This window comes from Mus musculus, chromosome 13 (genome assembly GCF_000001635.26).
Source record: "Mus musculus strain C57BL/6J chromosome 13, GRCm38.p6 C57BL/6J".
Lineage (NCBI taxonomy): Eukaryota > Metazoa > Chordata > Mammalia > Rodentia > Muridae > Mus > Mus musculus.
Window position 1 is genome coordinate 104483161 of NC_000079.6, and position 19578 is coordinate 104502738.

The window sequence follows — 19578 nt, forward strand, 5'->3', positions numbered from 1 at the left end:
CACTTTGCTGTGTCCAACATCTGCTTTTGTTCTTTCGTTTCTGAAAGCCTTCAGTGAAAGGTTAAAACTTGATAGGCAGGCCCCCGACAGGCCTGACAGGCTGCCACTGTGCGTGTAACACCATCACTGCCGGGAGTGCGTTATACACAGACCGGGCACCACTGCATTTAAAATACATGGTTTTCAAGTGCGCGTGACAGTTGGGTCTCGCCCATTCAAGCTCACCTGAAACTCTATCTCCAAATGCCATTTTATTCATTGTCCATGCAGTTTCATGTTTCCTCAAGTTTATATGGGGAATCTTTTTAGCTTCTCAGTAGCACAAGGCGCTCTGCATGTAGTATTTGTTTCTGGCAGATAGTGATTCATGGTGTGCCATGAGCTAGTAATTAAGCCAGAAAGCTGTGGGCAGTAAACATTGGTCTACCAGCTTGAGATGCCATCTGGTGGCTTTGCTGGGTCTCAGTTTCCCTCAGACACACTTCTCTGAGAAAGTCTAACTAGCTCCACAAATCTCCTAACAAAATTTATAAAGCACATAGTTACAGAATTTAGTCCTTAATATGGAATCAGATATATGAAAATCAGTAAGAAGAACAAGAAAGGTGGTTTGAAGACTTCAATTTAAAGGAAATAAGGAAGACCAGGGTTTCTGTTTTCCTTCATCACTTCAAGGAGCTCCTAATCCACTTGGCATTCCATGCATAGTCCTGTCATTTGAATTGGGATTACACTATCTTGAATGTGAGTGGCATCCAGGGGATAAGACTGAGGGGGAGAGAGAAGAGGAAGGAAAGCAAAACAGAGAGCAATGGTCTACATTAACCTGAAACCAAAGTGGTGACTGATAGCACCTTGCTTTAGGGCTTGTTAATCCATCCCTTACTGCCCAAATGCATCAAGTCAAGGGCTCTGGTATGGTTTTAGGTGGAAAGTTCGCAGACACCACCTCCTGAACTGCATGCCTATGAATCTTTTAGCTCTCTCATTTCTTGGTGGCTCTCCATTGCCATGGGCAAGTTATCAAAGCTGATCATGGTTTTTTAACCCAAAAGATAAACCTTAGATGCTCAACCATTTACTGTACTCTGTGAATCTTACAAGGAGCTTACAGGTGGACCAAATCAAGCTTTAATGTTGTCATGACTCTGAATCCAAGTACATCCCAAATCCATAGCTTCTGTTTAATTTTGAAAGCAAATCTTCTAAGTCAAAGTTTGGAAAGATTAATGTAAAACCCCTGAGAGAAACTCATTAGCAATCAACGAAAATAATGTTTATATATTCCTTATGAAGTAGCTTATCTAATTTTATTACTTAAAGCTACCAAAGTCTATTTCCAGGGTGTGTGGCAGGTTAGTTACAATTCTAATGTGTTTATATGAAAATAGTTTGTGGTGCAGAAGATTCCATAGAGAACATCGGCACAACAATCAAAGAAAATGGAAAATGCAAAAAGATCCTAACTCAAAATATCCAGGAAATCCAGGACACAATGAGAAGACCAAACCTACGGATAATAGGAGTGGATGAGAATGAAGATTTTCAACTCAAAGGACCAGCAAACATCTTCAACAAAATTATTGAAGAAAACTTCCCAAATATAAAGAAAGAGATACCTATGAACATACAAGAAGCCTACAGAACTCCAAATAGACTGGACCAGAAAAGAAATTCCTCCCGACACATAATAATCAGAACAACAAATGCACTAAATAAAGATAGAATACTAAAAGCAGTAAGGGAAAAAGGTCAAGTAACATACAAAGGCAAGCCTATCAGAATTACACCAGATTTTTCACCAGAGACTATGAAAGCCAGAAGAGCCTGGACAGATGTTATACAGACACTAAGAGAACACAAATTCCAGCCCAGGCTACTATACCCAGCCAAACTCTCAATTACCATAGATGGAGAAACCAAAATATTCCACGACAAAACCAAATTCACACATTATCTCTCCACGAATCCAGCCCTTCAAAGGTTAATAACAGAAAAAAACCAATACAAGAACGGGAACAATGCCCTAGAAAAAACAAGAAGGTAATCCCTCAACAAACCTAAAAGAAGACAGCCACAAGAACAGAATGCCAACTTTAACAACAAAAATAACAGGAAGCAACAATTACTTTTCCTTAATATCTCTTAACATCAATGGTCTCAACTCCCCAATAAAAAGACATAGACTAACAAACTGGCTACACAAACAAGACCCAACATTTTGCTGTTTACAGGAGACACATCTCAGAGAAAAAGATAGACACTACCTCAGAATAAAAGGCTGGAAAACAATTTTCCAAGCAAATGGTATGAAGAAACAAGCTGGAGTAGCCATCCTAATATCTGATAAGATTGACTTCCAACCCAAAGTCATCAAAAAAGACAAGGTAAAATCCTCCAAGAGGAACTCTCAATTCTGAATATCTATGCTCCAAATACAAGGGCAGCCACATTCATTAAAGAAACTTTAGTAAAGCTCAAAGCACACATTGCACCTCACACAATAATAGTGGGAGACTTCAACACACCACTTTCACCAATGGACAGATCATGGAAACAGAAACTAAACAGGGACACACTGAAACTAACAGAAGTGATGAAACAAATGGATCTGACAGATATCTACAGAACATTTTATCCTAAAACAAAAGGATATAGCTTCTTCTCAGCACCTCATGGTACCTTCTCCAAAATTGACCACATAATAGGTCGCAAAACAGGCCTCAACAGATTCAAAAATATTGAAATTGTCCCATGTATCCTATCAGATCACCATGCACTAAGGCTGATCTTCAATAACAAAAAAAAATAACAGAAAGCCAACACTCACGTGGAAACTGAACAACACTCTTCTCAATGATACCTTGGTCAAGGAAGGAATAAAGAAAGAAATTAAAGACTTTTTAGAGTTTAACGAAAATGAAGCCACAACGTACCCAAACCTATGGGACACAATGAAAGCATTTCTAAGAGGGAAACTCATAGCTCTGAGTGCCTCCAAGAAGAAACGGGAGAGAGCACATACTAGCAGCTTGACAACACATCTAAAAGCTCTAGAAAAAAAGGAAGCAAATTCACCCAAGAGGAGTAGACGGCAGGAAATAATCAAACTCAGGGATGAAATCAACCAAGTGGAAACAAGAAGAACTATTCAAAGAATTAACCAAACGAGGAGTTGGTTCTTTGAGAAAATCAACAAGATAGATAAACCCTTAGCTAGACTCACTAGAGGGCACAGAGACAAAATCCTAATTAACAAAATCAGAACTGAAAAGGGAGACATAACAACAGATCCTGAAGAAATCCAAAACACCATCAGATCCTTCTAAAAAAGGCTATACTCAACAAAACTGGATAACCTGGACGAAATGGACAAATTTCTGGACAGATACCAGGTACCAAAGTTGAATCAGGATCAAGTTGACCTTCTAAACAGTCCCATATCCCCTAAAGAAATAGAAGCAGTTATAAATAGTCTCCCAGCCAAAAAAAGCCCAGGACCAGACGGGTTTAGTGCAGAGTTCTATCAGACCTTCAAAGAAGATCTAATTCCAGTTCTGCACAAACTTTTTCACAAGATAGAAGTAGAAAGTACTCTACCCAACTCATTTTATGAAGCCACTATTACTCTGATACCTAAACCACAGAAAGATCCAACAAAGATAGAGAACTTCAGACCAATTTCTCTTATGAATATCGATGCAAAAATCCTCAATAAAATTCTCGCTAACCGAATCCAAGAACACATTAAAGCAATCATCCATCCTGACCAAGTAGGTTTTATTCCAGGGATGCAGGGATGGTTTAATATACGAAAATCCATCAATGTAATCCACTATATAAACAAACTCAAAGACAAAAACCACATGATCATCTCGTTAGATGCAGAAAAAGCATTTGACAAGATCCAACACCCATTCATGATAAAAGTTCTGGAAAGATCAGGAATTCAAGGCCCATACCTAAACATGATAAAAGCAATCTACAGCAAACCAGTAGCCAACATCAAAGTAAATGGAGAGAAGCTGGAAGCAATCCCACTAAAATCAGGGACTAGACAAGGCTGCCCACTTTCTCCCTACCTTTTCAACATAGTACTTGAAGTATTAGCCAGAGCAATTCGACAACAAAAGGAGATCAAGGGGATACAAATTGGAAAGGAGGAAGTCAAAATATCACTTTTTGCAGATGATATGATAGTATATATAAGTGACCCTAAAAATTCCACCAGAGAACTCCTAAACCTGATAAACAGCTTCGGTGAAGTAGCTGGATATAAAATTAACTCAAACAAGTCAATGGCCTTTCTCTACACAAAGAATAAACAATTTGCAAATTCATCTGGAATAACAAAAAACCTAGGATAGCAAAAACTCTTCTCAAGGATAAAAGAACCTCTGGTGGAATCACCATGCCTGACCTAAAGCTTTACTACAGAGCAATTGTGGTAAAAACTGCATGGTACTGGTATAGAGACAGACAAGTAGACCAATGGAATAGAATTGAAGACCCAGAAATGAACCCACACACCTATGGTCACTTGATCTTCGACAAGGGAGCTAAAACCATCCAGTGGAAGAAAGACAGCATTTTCAACAATTGGTGCTGGCACAACTGGTTGTTATCATGTAGAAGAATGCGAATCGATCCATACTTATCTCCTTGTACTAAGGTCAAATCTAAATGGATCAAAGAACTTCACATAAAACCAGAGACACTGAAACTTATAGAGGAGAAAGTGGGGAAAAGCCTTGAAGATGTGGGCACAGGGGAAAAATTCCTGAACAGAACAGCAATGGCTTGTGCTGTAAGATCGAGAATTGACAAATGGGACCTAATGAAACTCCAAAGTTTCTGCAAGGCAAAAGACACTGTCAGTAAGACAAAAAGACCACCAACAGATTGGGAAAGGATCTTTACCTATCCTAAATCAGATAGGGGACTAATATCCAACATATATAAAGAACTCAAGAAGGTGGACTTCAGAAAATCAAATAACCCCATTAAAAAATGGGGCTCAGAACTGAACAAAGAATTCTCACCTGAGGAATACCGAATGGCAGAGAAGCACCTGAAAAAATGTTCAACATCCTTAATCATCAGGGAAATGCAAATCAAAACAACCCTGAGATTCCACCTCACACCAGTCAGAATGTCTAAGATCAAAAATTCAGGTGACAGCAGATGCTGGCGAGGATGTGGAGAAAGAGGAACACTCCTCCATTGTTGGTGGGATTGCAGGCTTGTACAACCACTCTGGAAATCCGTCTGGCGGTTCCTCAGAAAATTGGACATAGTACTACCGGAGGATCCAGCAATACCTCTCCTGGGCATATATCCAGAAGATGCCCCAACTGGTAAGAAGGACACATGCTCCACTATGTTCATAGCAGCCTTATTTATAATAGCCAGAAGCTGGAAAGAACCCAGATGCCCCTCAACAGAGGAATGGATACAGAAAATGTGGTACATCTACACAATGGAGTACTACTCAGCTATTAAAAAGAATGAATTTATGAAATTCCTAGCCAAATGGATGGACCTGGAGGGCATCATCCTGAGTGAGGTAACACATTCACAAAGGAACTCACACAATATGTACTCACTGATAAGTGGATATTAGCCCAAAACCTAGGATACCCAAGATATAAGATACAATTTCCTAAACACATGAAACTCAAGAAAAATGAAGACTGAAGTGTGGACACTATGCCCCTCCTTAGAAGTGGGAACAAAACACCCTTGGAAGGAGTTACAGAGACAAAGTTTGGAGCTGAGATGAAAGGATGGACCATGTAGAGACTGCCTTATCCAGGGATCCACCCCATAATCAGCATCCAAACGCTGACACCATTGCATACACTAGCAAGATTTTATCGAAAGGACCCAGATGTAGCTGTCTCTTGTGAGACTATGCCGGGGCCTAGCAAACACAGAAGTGGATGCCCACAGTCAGCTAATGGATGGATCACAGGGCTCCCAATGGAGGAGCTAGAGAAAGTACCCAAGGAGCTAAAGGGATCTGCAACCCTATAGGTGGATCAACATTATGAACTAACCAGTACCCCGGAGCTCTTGACTCTAGCTGCATATGTATCAAAAGATGGCCTAGTCGGCCATCACTGGAAAGAGAGGCCCATTGGACACACAAACTTTATATGCCCCAGAACAGGGGAACGCCAGGGCCAAAAAGGGGGAGTGGGCGGGTAGGGGAGTGGGGGTGGGTGGGTATGGGGGACTTTTGGTATAGCATTGGAAATGTAAATGAGCTATATACCTAATAAAAAATGGAAAGAAAAAAAAAAGGAAATAGTTTGTGAGCTCTGCCCAGGTTATTCTTCCTTTAATACTGTATGGCAGTTCATCTTCAGGGGTAGAGTAGGGTATAAAAGAGGTGAGACAAAATGTTTCCTAATGTCTACATGGTGAGGACTCCAAAGTACAAAAACAATAGAAAGAATGCTTTCCTCCCAAGAGCACACTTAGCCAGGACTTGATGATATAGAAGACATAATCAGATGTCATCATCTTAACCTCTATGACCTTCACTGCCAAAAGGCCACAGAAGAGTGGCCCAGTGCTAGCACATCTGCCTGTAATGAAGAAAATATGAGAGTAGAGACTAAATCTTTAAACAGACCAAATACAGAAAACATTATGCCCTCCACTAAACCTGAAGAATCTATTTTAATACTTTCACTAGAGCATTGAAGATAATTCAAAAACTAAAACATTTCTGTTGTGATTTTTTTTTTTTTACTTCGGTAGGAAAATGTGATTTTTTTTTCCCCACAAAAGTCTGCCTTTCTATGATATAGTCAGGTCATATGGTAGACTTTTTTTAAAGAGGAACCTCCAAACTCACTTCCATAATAGCTGGATTAGTTTACATTTCCAGCTCTACCACTCCTGGGTATTTAACCAAAGGAGTCATAGTCAACATACCACAGCAAGACTTGTACATCTACGTTTAATGCAGAAACTCACAATAGCTAAGTATGGACTCAACCTAGGTTTCCTGCAGCAGAGGAATAGATAATAAAATATTTTTTAAAAATATAAAGAAGAACAAACCTATGTGGAAGAAAATGGATGCAACCAAAAATAACCACAGTAAGTGAATTAAGCTAGATAGACTAATATCATGTTTTCTCTCACTTGTGGATTATACATTTTAAATAAATAAATAAAATCATTTATATTATATGTCATGAACATAGATGCAAAACTTTCTAGGAAAGTAAAGGGGACTAACAGAAGAGGGTAGTATAAGGAGGGGAGAGAACAGGGTGTGTGTTAAAGGCACAAGGCATTGCTACATGAAGATGATCTTGCGTAGCACAATCTGTACAGTGAATACACAGTGAAAACTGTTTTAAACTACAAGTTAGCTGTATGATATATTAGCTCAAGATTAGAAGACAAACTATTTCATAATTTTAACATATTTTGAGGATGAGGCAGACTAGTAAGGAGCTAAGTTTTATAATTAAGACCTCTCAAATATGTCAGCAGTGTGTCAGGACAGGCAGCCCTCGCTTACTAAATTAGAATGTCAGTGCTGAGGTAGAAAAATCACCAGTATCTTTAATCCTGGTTTAGTATTTTGAAGATTCTATTCAGCATTCTATAATAATGGGACTTTAAAACTTTTTATATCAATCATCAAATGCTTACTCATGAAACTACAATGAGAAAAGGTTAGGAGGACTAACCAGTCTATTCTGAATGTCTGGGACCTAGAAACATCTTTCTTTTCTCCCAAACATATCTTCCCTTCTGTAAGATAGATCAAACTCTCAAAAGTTATAAGACCTGGCCATGATACCCCACAGCCTGGCCTACCACTGTGTCAGCTCGAATAGAGACCTACATTTTCATTTCAGTGCCAAGAATGCTGCCAAAACAAGAGTGCCTCTGCAGTCAGACAAACCTGAGGTCTGAGCTCAGCCTTCATAGTGACAGCTCCATGAGCCAGCATGGGTTCCAAAGTCTTCCTAAGCTTAAGCTTTGCTGTCTATGGAAAGCTGACATTCCACATGCTTAAAAGGATTGAATATAAAAGTATAAAACTGCCTAGGGTTATGCCTGACATAAAGGAAGTGCTTGATAAATTACACTGCTTAATGCTGTTACTAAATTAAGCTCTTGTGGAGTTAAAAGACTGAGCAAATAAAAGACTAGTTGTGGCTGAGCTTGGGTGAATATGCTTTCATGAATCCAAATGTGTAATGAACTGATTTTTCTAGTCACAACAGTTCCTAGAAGGCAAAACCAAAGAGTAGGAACTGGATCTTCCACAGGGCCCTGTGTAGGAGCTCCACACTGCAGCAATGTTCTGTATAGCCCTGGTCTCTCATCAAGGTCTGCTATCTGAGTCTCAGCCATCCTCGGAGCTTGCCCACCTCTTTGCTGGCTGCTGGCCCCATGATCTGCCTACACTGTTTAATAGCTTTTTGTTAATTCTCTGTCTGCATAAATATGTAGACCTTCCTGGCAGCCTGTGCTCATCTGACAGATCTCAGAGTAATGACGTGTGACGGGTGTTGTCAGAGGCAGGGAGAGCTACCCAGCTGTGAGTTATTGAGCTGGATACCTTGGCCTGGGCTTCTCGTTGTATGCATCACCTCATGTATGGTTTTCCAAGTAAGCAGGGCTTCTTCTGGTCTTCCTTTCTGAGCTTTAGAGTTGTGAACGTTAGAAGAGGCTAAGCCAGAGATCATCACAGCCTCACTGGTTTCACACCTTCCTGTCCTTGTGTGCTCACTTGCAATCAGCTCCCACCTCTCTAAGCTTGATCCTGCTTCTAGGACCTGATGATTTTCTGCTTCCAATGAAGTTAATTGAGAACTAACTTAACAAGGGTATTCAGAAGTTTAGGGAAGAACACCTGGGCTAATACCCACTTGCATCCCACCCCTGTGGACTAGATATAGTTTATGGCCTCCACTTGCAGTTTAAAGTCCAGCACCTACCCATGGAAAAATCCTCCACTATTTATATTTGGGTGGGTAGAAAAAGGAGAATTTATAAATACTCCATTTTATTCATTATACATTTTAAAAAATCTGTTCACAAAGTCGAAATCAAAGGGTTAAAATGTCTGTATTTACTCACATTTTGCTCAACTCAATTTTCCAGATCTAACATATCTTCCAAAAATGGAGTCATGATTCTTCCAATAAAGTTGTAACCCAAAGAATATTGCTCTCTCTTTGGTCTCCAAGCTGATTTGTGTCTCTGGGGGCAATATTTTCTCAGCAGTGATTGAAATCTGTATCTTCATTGAGAAGGTTACCGTTCATCCTCTTGCTTCCTTCCTAAAGTCAGGCATGAGGGACACTAATCCCTAATTACCAGTGACAGCAGCAGCACTTCTGTCTCCTCCACTTACCGTTCTCCACTCTGCAGAAGATGGTGCACTGCCGTCTGATTTCCTTTCTCAGTGCAAGCTTAAATGTGACGTCTTCATGCCCCTCCTTACATCTTTCAACTTTTGCACTGTTTAAAATGCAGGAGTCTGAATTGCCTTAAGTAGTTTCTCAGGATACTTCAGTATAATCCGGTGGAGGAATGTGAAAATTTAATTACTGTGTTCCCAAATAATTTTAAACCCCCAAATAAAATAACTATAATACTGGAGAGGAGTCACCTTTGCAGTAATGTGTTGTACTGATGGAAGAGGAAGGTGTGGCTTCTGTCAAAATGCTCAGTCCCCGTGGGAGGTGAGGGAAAGACTCGTTCACCTTCTGGTTGCAAGAGCTGCATACTGCAGCTGTGGGCACTCTAACACTGGTGAGAAAATACAAACAGGAGCAAAGAAGGCCATAGCTCACTTCCAAATTAAAAAAAAAAAAAAAGACGTTTCTACGTTTCCAAAGCCCACAGGCTGCTGTCCTCGGAGGCCAGCCCCTCACAGCTCTCCTTCTGGTAGTGGAGCTGCTGGGTCCAGACCACTGTCTGCCATCCTTTGCATGCAGTATTACTGAGAGACGTGTGGACTTCAGTATCAAACAATGTAACTCATGTTTGATTCTGGATAACCTTACACATTGAATAAAATAACCCTTGAGAAAGAAGCAATAAAAGCACTGTAAGAAAAATGACTCATGTGTCCAAGATGTCTAAAATGATCACTCATCCCAACAAATGGCAATTCTTTCAAGACACAGTGGGCATGCACCACACTTATAAAAGTCTGGGAGAAAAGCCTTGCATTTTTTAAAAATTGTGTTAAAATATACCAAAAGAATGTTTCTGGTAGGCTGTTCCAGACAGTGTGCTTAAAAACAAAAACAAAATCTTTTTTTAAAAAAGTCACAGGAACATACACGTGAAGGTAGATCAGCCAGTGGCATCCCTGTTAGCTGGGCAGGCTTATCAGCTTGTTTATGTGACTCTAATTGTTTCCCACTTTCTGCCTCCATTTGCTAGAGTGCAAAGATGTGAACAAAGTGGCTTATTGCCCACTGGTGCTGAAGTTCAAGTTCTGCAGTCGAGCATACTTCAGACAGATGTGTTGTAAGACCTGCCAAGGACACTGACCCGCAGAAAGCCAGAGAGTCCTGTCATTTCATCGTGGAAATGCGTCCATCAAAGAGAACCACCCAGAGGAAGTGGATGGATGTCCTTACAAAAGCATTACCCTGTGGAAAATGTAACCACTGGTCAGCCCCAGCTGACAGGATTTCAATATTATTTTAACTTCTGTGAAGTGGGATTTATTGATCCAAAGTGCTGGACACGGTATCAGGAGGGACTGCCAGATCTGAGAGATCCAAACAACACAGGAAACTTGCTTACTGTGGAGCGTTTGTGTTCTTTCGAGTAAATCTAACAGCCTGTTTACCTCCCTGGACCATTAAGATAATTTTTATTATGGACTTAGCAATGACACTGAATCCATTTGTATTTAAGACTGTTTAAAATGTAGTTATTATGACTTGGTTAACTATGAAAGTAGAAGAGATTCAGAATTCTTAAGTCATAGCTTAAAAATATTTACTACTCTTTATCACACCACAATAGCACCACGATTTAAATTATAAAATGGGCTTTAAACTGTAATTTAAGAAACAATTATAAATCAAAAGTAATGAAAGTGTGTATTATTTTTCTTTGTCCCACTCAGTTTCCTTAGGAATAACCCCTGTTCTGAGCACTGCTGTGAGCCATGTATAAACTCTATTAAACAGTGAGGGACTTGGTTTGAAGCTGCGCAGCAATTGCTGCAGCTGTGCAAGTCTATAAACTCAGTGCTAAGAGTCTGTGGCCAACTTGCCATTGTGCAAGGGAGGCTGAGATTTCCATTAAAACTTTAAGAGAAAAACATTTCAATTTCATGCAGAAGCCAGACCTAAGGCATGGCAGAGACTGAAGCACCAGGCCCTTGCAGCCGTCAGTGGGATGCCTTATTTGAGTCACCGAGACTCCTTCGTGTTTACATCCCCACCAGCCACAGATCAGCTTCTGCCCTGCTCGGCTGTTGCATGCATGGTGAGCTTATGGAGATGATGCCATGCGGAAAGATAAGCTGGCTTAGTAATAACCAGGCAGGCCCTTTACCATTTGCTGACAGTCCGATGGGTTCCAGATGTCCCTTCTTTGATATGGTAGAAGGGCATTTATTTATATGAGAGCAAGTGTATACGTGTGTGTATGTGTGTGTGTGTGCAGACATTCCTGAGTGGGGAAACAGGTGAGTTTGCTTGCATATAAATGTGCTGTTTCTGTGAGTTTTAAAGTAGGGAAGGATAACAACCAAAGAAGAAAAGCTCCATGAAGAAAGATCACAAACTATAAGTTTAGAAGTCACATAATTTTTATAGATATTCTAAATGGCAGTTAAATGTGAAACCCGGTTTCCTAGGCGAGTCAGGCTCTAAAGGCATACCTTACAGAACTGAAATGACTCGCGTGGGCCTTCCCACCTTCACGCTTCACACGTTGCCATCAAAAGATTCAACAACTAGATTGTTTAAGGGTTCTTGTTTATGTTAATGCTTCGTACTTGAACACTTGTAGCGTGTAGTAGGTTGTTGGTGAATGTGCTTTGTGTCAAGCACACCTCCTTAGTCCTTCACGTATGTGCCCCGTACACACAGCATCATCGAAAACACAAACTAAATGGCTACTTGGTAACAAAGAAAATATTTTCATTTAAGAGCATGTCTCACTTATCTACCACTGTGCTCTGAAGCTAGATTTTGGTGTGTCACCTATGTGGTGACCTTAGAAAGGCTGTCACCAAAGGCCTCCTCAGCTTCTTGCTTGCTATGTACAGGTGGCCTGGATGTTAGCCCACACTCCAGTGTGACCAGCCATATCTTCATTCCCTGCTTCTTTCTCAGTATCATCCCCTAAGTTCTCCAGAGGAGGCTATCAGTGATACAAAGCATATGGTCAAGCCCTCCATCTGACTGCCCTGAGAAGACCAGCCTAAGTACCATCCCAGCCATTCCACTAAAGGAAGGCAACACATGGGAGCCTGGCCCAGACTTGAATTCCCTTGGTCCTTTTCAAAGGACAGTTAACTTGGTGCTAATGTGCCCTGGTAAAATATAGGAAGACTGGGTGATCGCTGAGGCAGTTTACAATAGGCTTGCTACCCAGACCTAATTTTTTGTACCAACATTAATATTAAATCATGCTTATATTCCAAGAAGATATCCTACAATACTTGTAAAAAGCTGTATTTACCTCACTTGGAAGCTAACATCGCAAGGGCTGACCCCCACAGGTACTGTGCAGTTCCTGCCTCTGCTACTGCTAGGGTAAGAGATCAGTCTATGCTCTCTCCAGGAAGTGCATTGGCACAGTGGACAGGCTACTGCTGAGGGGAGCACGGCCTTCCATGGGGAAACAAAGCGTGGTTTAACAGGATTCAACATTCTCAAAGTAGACTCTGAATTTAAACTTGAGCAGGTTACACAAAATGAAGAGCATCTTCCATAACACATTACAATGCCACTGCTACTGCAGCCATCTCTGTCCTCCGTGGTAACAGTGGGATCAGCAGCGGAGGCTGGGCTGCCCTGGCAGGCACTCCAAATGTTGTGAGCTATATTGACTACTTAGGGTACCAGGGTACCCATGGCTAGGAGCAGTGTCTGCCACTGGTATAAAGGCCTACCAAAATAGGAATGTCAAATATACCCAAATGATTGAACCCCTAAAGGCAGGTATGATTTCCCAATAGACCATTTCATTAGGAATTTATATGTATTTGAGTGAATGTCTTATAGGTATCGTTAATAATACAGAACAAAATTACCTTTGTATTATTGTGATAGCTTGTTGCTTATTATTTTATACTCAGTATTAATGTGGTACACTGTTACTATTTTTGCTTTTGTAAATTATATTCTAATTTATTGCCATGTTTCCTAACACCTGTCCTTTATTCATTCTCCTGCTCGTAATGAAAATGAAAGTCATTGTAACACTTGATGGAGTGAAATTTCATACCAGGCACAGATTTTTTTTTAACATAGATAATTCAGTAAATAATAAAAACTTCAGCTTGTAAAAATAATGTGGATGAAATTGTCTGTTTCCAGAAATGCTTACCTTGATCTTGTAGCAGCCAGTGCCTGTCCCTGAGGGCACCATCCTGATGGAGGTGTTTGCTGTAATCTTATCATGTCCTTGGGAATTGCATCTATCTGACTGTCGTAGCTCTAATAAATGCAAGGGCTTCAGCTTTTCCACTAGGCTCCCCTTGCAGAATAGCTAGCCACCCACCAGTACATTAGTCAAAAAGCTGGAAAGGAATCCATGGCCACTGCCACACCTTCATTCTACTTGTGGACATTTCTATCCTCCATTCATTCCCTGCCCCCCTCCCCATAAATTATTCATTTTATTAAAGATACAAGGTGCTTCGCCATGGAAAGAAAACTGAACAGTGAACTGACACTAGACAGAGTTTTCTAGGACGATTCCACTGGGTGCATAGAAACATGATAGGCAGGCACACGTTTTCATCTTCAGACATTCCCTCTTAGACCAAAGATAATTGAGAAATATAGGACCCTCTTTAATGTTTTCAGAGTAATACCTTGATCTGTTAACTAAGGAGACATGGATGACTGAACATGATGATGTCTTACTCTACCAACACTTGTCCCATACATACGCATGCAATATTGCATAGTAAAATAAATCTAATTGGGCCAAGCATGGTAGTACATATTTATTATCACAGCACTTGGCAGGTTGAGTCACGAGGCTAACCTTTGCAAGGTATCAAGACCCTGTCTCAGAATAACCAGTAAATCAAACCAATCAATGAGATTGATGATGATGAGATGAGATGAATATGTAGTCTTGGGGGAGTGTTTCCCTGGCTATACTAGGCCCCAACCTTGAAAACATTATGAACACTCAATTGATAAAAAGAAATTAAGGGAACCAACCAGTTTAACCACATACTCCATTTGCAAAGCATAAGGATGCTAGGGTTGGGAGAAGGGACACCAAGGAAAAAGACACGCATTGACTTAGACTCCTGTAACTGTAATAGAGGCATCTAGTGAGACGGCTTTCCTTCTGGTGCATCTGTTAGGATGCTGTCCTGCTGTGGGACTGACACTCTGACCCTCCTCCTCTTTACGGGGCACTGTTCCATCCCCTAAGCCATTACAGGCCAAAGGCAGGAGATCTGCACAAGTAAATTAAGAACCAAGTTACTTATTAACCTTGGTAACAAGAATGTGAATTGGAATGTCTAGGATACAATTAATTCTTTTAAAGGAAGGAAGAAATGTAATTCAAAGAGAAAAAAAAAAGTCTTAGCCCAGGAGAATTGGAAATTCTAAACAAGTGGTCATAGCACACACACCAAATCAGTTCCCGGCTAGAGTGACAGATAATCTACACTTACATTTATAAAAAAAAAGGTTTTATTGATTCTCAATTTCACGTCATGCACCCCAATCCCACTCATTTTCCCCACCCCTCCATATCTGCCCTCTGTCCTTGCAACTTAACCCACCCCAAAAAAACAATAAATAAACAAAAATTTTTAAATCTTCCTGGAAGCTATGGTGTATCACAGCAGCATACCCTTTTGCCCAAACACTTTACTTGCAAATGTTTATTGCAAGGACTCATTGGTCTGGTCAGAGGCCTCTGGCTTCTGCTCCACTCTCAACACTGGGTCTTCACTGGGACTCTTCTCAGATATCCTGTTTTTTCCCTGTGTCCTGGCTGCAATAGTCAGGGGAGCAGCTGCATCTCACCTGGACAGAGCAGTAGAGCTGGCCCCGAGAGCAAGGGCTTGAGAGTGGGAGAGATCACCCTGTCCCTAGACAGAGCAGTCCTGGAGAGTCATATGTCATAAGGCCCTGTACTGTCTGATAACTTTGGTTCTGAACATTGCTTTTCACCTCAAGGTAACAGAACATTGTGTCTGACCAGGTAGAGTTCATCTGTCCATGACTTATTACTTGTGAAAACCAATCATCCTGGTGCTAGTCAGCTATAGAATTACCTGAAAGAAACAACTCAAAAGAAAAACAGACTTGTCTTGGCTCATTGTTTCGACGGCTTGCTCGCTCCATGGGTTTCTGGCCTGCGCCAGGGCAAAGCAAGATGCTGGGAAGGCCTGGTAGAGGAAAGAGCTGCTCACTTAATGCAGCCTAGAGGCAGAAAGAGGGAGAGGCCCAGCCTGTGCCCCAGCAAAGACAGTTGTGGTTAGAAGGTAACCTTATAAGTTCACACTACTGGGCACACAGCAAACTGCTGCGGGCTCACAGATATCCCGAGCAAAGATGGCAGTAGGAAATGCTTGTCTACAGTCATCTCAGGAGTGGAAGCATCCAGTTATCACTTTATCTAACTCAGATGTACTTAGCAACTGCATCACTCATGTGCTACAGCAGGTACATACATAAACTCCCTCATGGGATAGGATACAGCAGAACCCAGCAGACAATATTATCAACCAACCAGTCACCGTCAATTGAGTCAGTTGCTAACAATCACAGAAACAGTGAGGGGATTGTTCCTTCCTTGGCATCTTGTCTACATCTGGGATGGGAAGTTGGGAGAGGGGAGGTATGCATAGGTCAAAAAAGCAACTGACTGACTAGTCCAGAAGAAATGGGGTCCTCATTTCCTAGAAAACAGTAGGAAGGGCCTCAAGGCCCAAGAAGGGTGTGCTTTGGTCTTCTGTCTTGATGTGGGTGCTAGTGTTCAGGATAGAGGGTCCTGATGACAAAAAAAAAAAAAAAAAAAAATGAGGACCAGTGGTTTGTAAGCACGTAGTTAGCATTTGTGGGAAAGTAGATCAGAGCTAGCCTAGGACAAAAGATGTTTGTCCCAGCCATCTGAAGAGTACACTCCCAGTCCTGGGAAAGCCTTGCTATAAATCATGGAGACAACCTTTTCCTGACAGCCCCCATACCTTCCCCAAACACACAAATGACCTAGCTGACCTATTTCAACATAGCTGGAACCCAATGGTTCTTGGGTTGGCTTCAGTGTAGTTTTAGGGAAGATAGTGGGTTTTTCTCTATTTCAGTCAGACTGGTGCCGTTGAGACTTGAAAACTTAGGTCATCAGGTTGCCGCCAGTGAGAACATTCTTGACCTTCTGTGGTAGGTCCACAGAGTGGAACCAGGTGTTCTTTCAGCCCGAGCCAGAATGTACTGGCCGCCCAACTGGCCTCCTGCCTCCACCCCATGATGGGCTCCGTCTGGCTCACTACCAGACAGCTGTTCAGAGAGCCACAGGTGGCCGCCCACATTCATGCCCAGCCAGCAGCTACACTGGCCTGACTGAACCTGGCAAGATATGTGGCTCTGCCCCTCTGCCCCTCATTCACTCACCCCCTCAGGAACTTGGCAAGCCCGTGAGTAATTCAGTGAACTCACAAACCCATCTGTGGCTCAAAGATAAACTGTATTGTATGCTCTTCCTCTCCTTGCCATATCATCAAGACCGATATGTTTAAAAATCAAATTATTCCAACATAAGTGAATAGAACTTCAGTTCCTATCTGTTGTATTATCATTGATAGACTTTTAAAAATCACTTCCTGGTGAAATCCACGGTTAAGATGAAGACAAAAGACAATGACATCCCCAATTTCAAAAACTGGTATCAGAGCCACCATCCTAAGGACGTAGATGATAAGGACATACAAGAGCGTATTGGGCAGATGGGACCCACGGAGGCGGCTAACCTCTGTTCTGTGAGTCAATGAGAATGGGCAGGAAAGTAATCACAGCCAGATTAATAGGAATTAGAAATAATTTGGGTCATAGTTTTAAATTTTACTACATAAGAAACGAGTAAGATGGCTCATTAGGGAAAGGCATTTGCAGTCAAGCCTGACTACCAAGACCCACATGACTGGAGGAGAGAATGGATTTCTTTAAGTTACCCTTTGCCCTCAACATGTGCACACACACACACACACACACACACACACACACACAAGCCTTTTATAAAACCTTTCTAACACAAAGCAGCAAAAGTAGACATTTTGTCTTGAGATTAAAAAGAGAACTGATCTTGAGAGGCTAAGACGTAATAGAAGAAAATACAGAACAGAATTCCATTTATATAGAATCCACATGTTAAAAGACAACAGAGAGTAATGGTGTGGGAATAGGATGGGGCGTGAGAGCAACAGAGTCACGCGATGAATCCCAGGAATCCAGAGACCAGCATCAGGGTGCAGATCAGAGTTAATTGCACAGCTCATAAGCTTATATACAGTGTTGGAACCAACCCTAAGCCCCTAAATCCTCAGCCAATCGTATGTCACCACAACCTCACTGTGCCCCAGTGAAAGTCCTGCCTGATGAGGTAAGTTAGAAGGAGTAGGGGCGGGGCGTGGGGGTGGGGGCGGAGAGGGTACTGTCACCTGTTAGGAAGGGGTGTGGGAGAAGCAGGCTCAGTTCCCTTTGGCTGTCTCACCGGTGTGCTGGGAACCATCTTAGACCTATCGCCGGTGCCACAGATCAGGACTATTTGTGGAGTCGCAGGAGCCTATGCCAACTCACTCTCCATCCCGATTTACCCTTCACAAGGTTGATCTCCATATCCCCCACAGTGTAGACCTGTAATGATGCTGGATGCAGGGTGGGTCAAGAAGATGCTGTTACCTGATGGGCTTAAGGCCTACATTTCCAGCAATGTGCGATAGCCCCACCGAAAGGAAGTGATAGGACTGTGATTTTAACCCCACATTTAATCTCAAATGCAGAAATGATTTGTACAAACTATCCCCTGTCTCTGGCCTTTAAGATTACCGTGTCGGAACTCAACTCCACAAATGACTTTATTATCTCCCGTGTCACCTTAGAGATCACTCTGTGCTCACTTTAGCACTAAAATAAAAATTCAGATCCATTTTAAATTTGCTTCTTTAGACCATCTCCCAAAGTGGGATGGGTTGACTTTTGAAAAGAAAAGAAAGAAAAAAAAAAAACTAAAAAACTAAATCAATGTCAAGTCTAGTGAGTAATTTGCATATAATAATGTTGGTCAAAAATAGCTTATGTGCTGTGAAAATTAATATTGCAAAAGAAACTTCAATTGTGTTCTGAATAGGTGACACGTTTCAAAGGTTTCACTTATTTCAATATAAAAACGACAGTGTTTTTGTCTAAAAGTGACTGACATCACTTCTTTTTTTTTAATTACATATTTTCCTCAATTACATTTCCAATGCTATCCCAAAAGTCCCCCATACCCTCCCCCCCACTTCCCTACCCACTCATTCCCATTTTTTTTGGCCCTGGCGTTCCCCTGTACTGGGGCATATACAGTTTGCGTGTCCAATGGGCCTCTCTTTCCAGTGATGGCCGACTATAACCAGTACCCCGGAGCTCTTGACTCTAGCTGCATATGTATCAAAAGATGGCCTAGTCGGCCATCACTGACATCACTTCTTAATTCAATGTAAAACTCAGATGGTTCAACAGCATGCCAATGTCTTGTTCTTCGAAATGTTAAAGCAAGTGGGAACCTGAATCGCCTGTGTCATCTCCACAGAGTGAGTTCCAGGACAGCCAGGGCTATACAGAGAAGCCCGGTCTCGAAAACAAACAAACAAAAAAAAAAAAAAAAAAAAAGAAAAAGAGGGGCTGGAGAGATGGCTCAGCTGTTAAGAGCACTGACTGCTCTTCCAGAGGCCCTGAGTTCAAATCCCAGCAACCACATGGTGGCTCACAGCCATCTGTAATGGGATCTGATGCCCTCTTCTGGTGTCTGAAGACAGCTACAGTGTACTCATACACATAAAATAAATAAATCTTAAAAAAAAAAAAAAGAAAGAAAGAAAAAGAAAAAAAAAAAAGAAAAGAAGAAATATCTCTGTCTAGGCTGAAGATGGAGTCACCCTTAAGACCAGGAACCAAGCCTCTTCCCCTGGATCCTGGAAATTAGCAAACAGCTCTTGAGAAGAGCCAGTAAAGCAAGGTCTGTCAGCAGTGCTGGAGAGTGCGCAGCCGCACTAATGTGGGATGACGTGCCGGCCCTGCACAGAAGGATGGGTGGACCCTGTTCGGTAGCTTCTTCATTCTGTTTTCTTATGGCAAGTCCAAAATGAGCCTACACAAGCAA

General features: G+C 41.6%; 1 protein-coding gene across 9 annotated transcripts in view; it reads left to right on the forward strand.

Annotated features, from left to right (window-relative positions):
- Adamts6 (a disintegrin-like and metallopeptidase (reprolysin type) with thrombospondin type 1 motif, 6) overlaps positions 1-13535 on the forward strand; it is a 210178-nt gene extending 196643 nt beyond the window's left edge. For 7 of the 9 annotated variants that reach the window (XR_003950407.1, XM_006517516.2, XM_030247122.1 and 4 more), the window contains one exon: positions 10435-13534. Coding sequence is in view for 7 of the 9 variants with exons in the window: in XM_006517516.2 (XP_006517579.1) it covers positions 10435-10544 (110 nt within the window). In the remaining 2 variants the exon portion in view is untranslated. Of the gene's footprint in view, positions 1-10434 lie in introns of all 9 variants that reach the window. The other 2 variants (NR_136938.1, NM_001081020.2) reach the window with 1 other exon arrangement.
- Positions 13536-19578: the final 6043 nt, after the last annotated feature.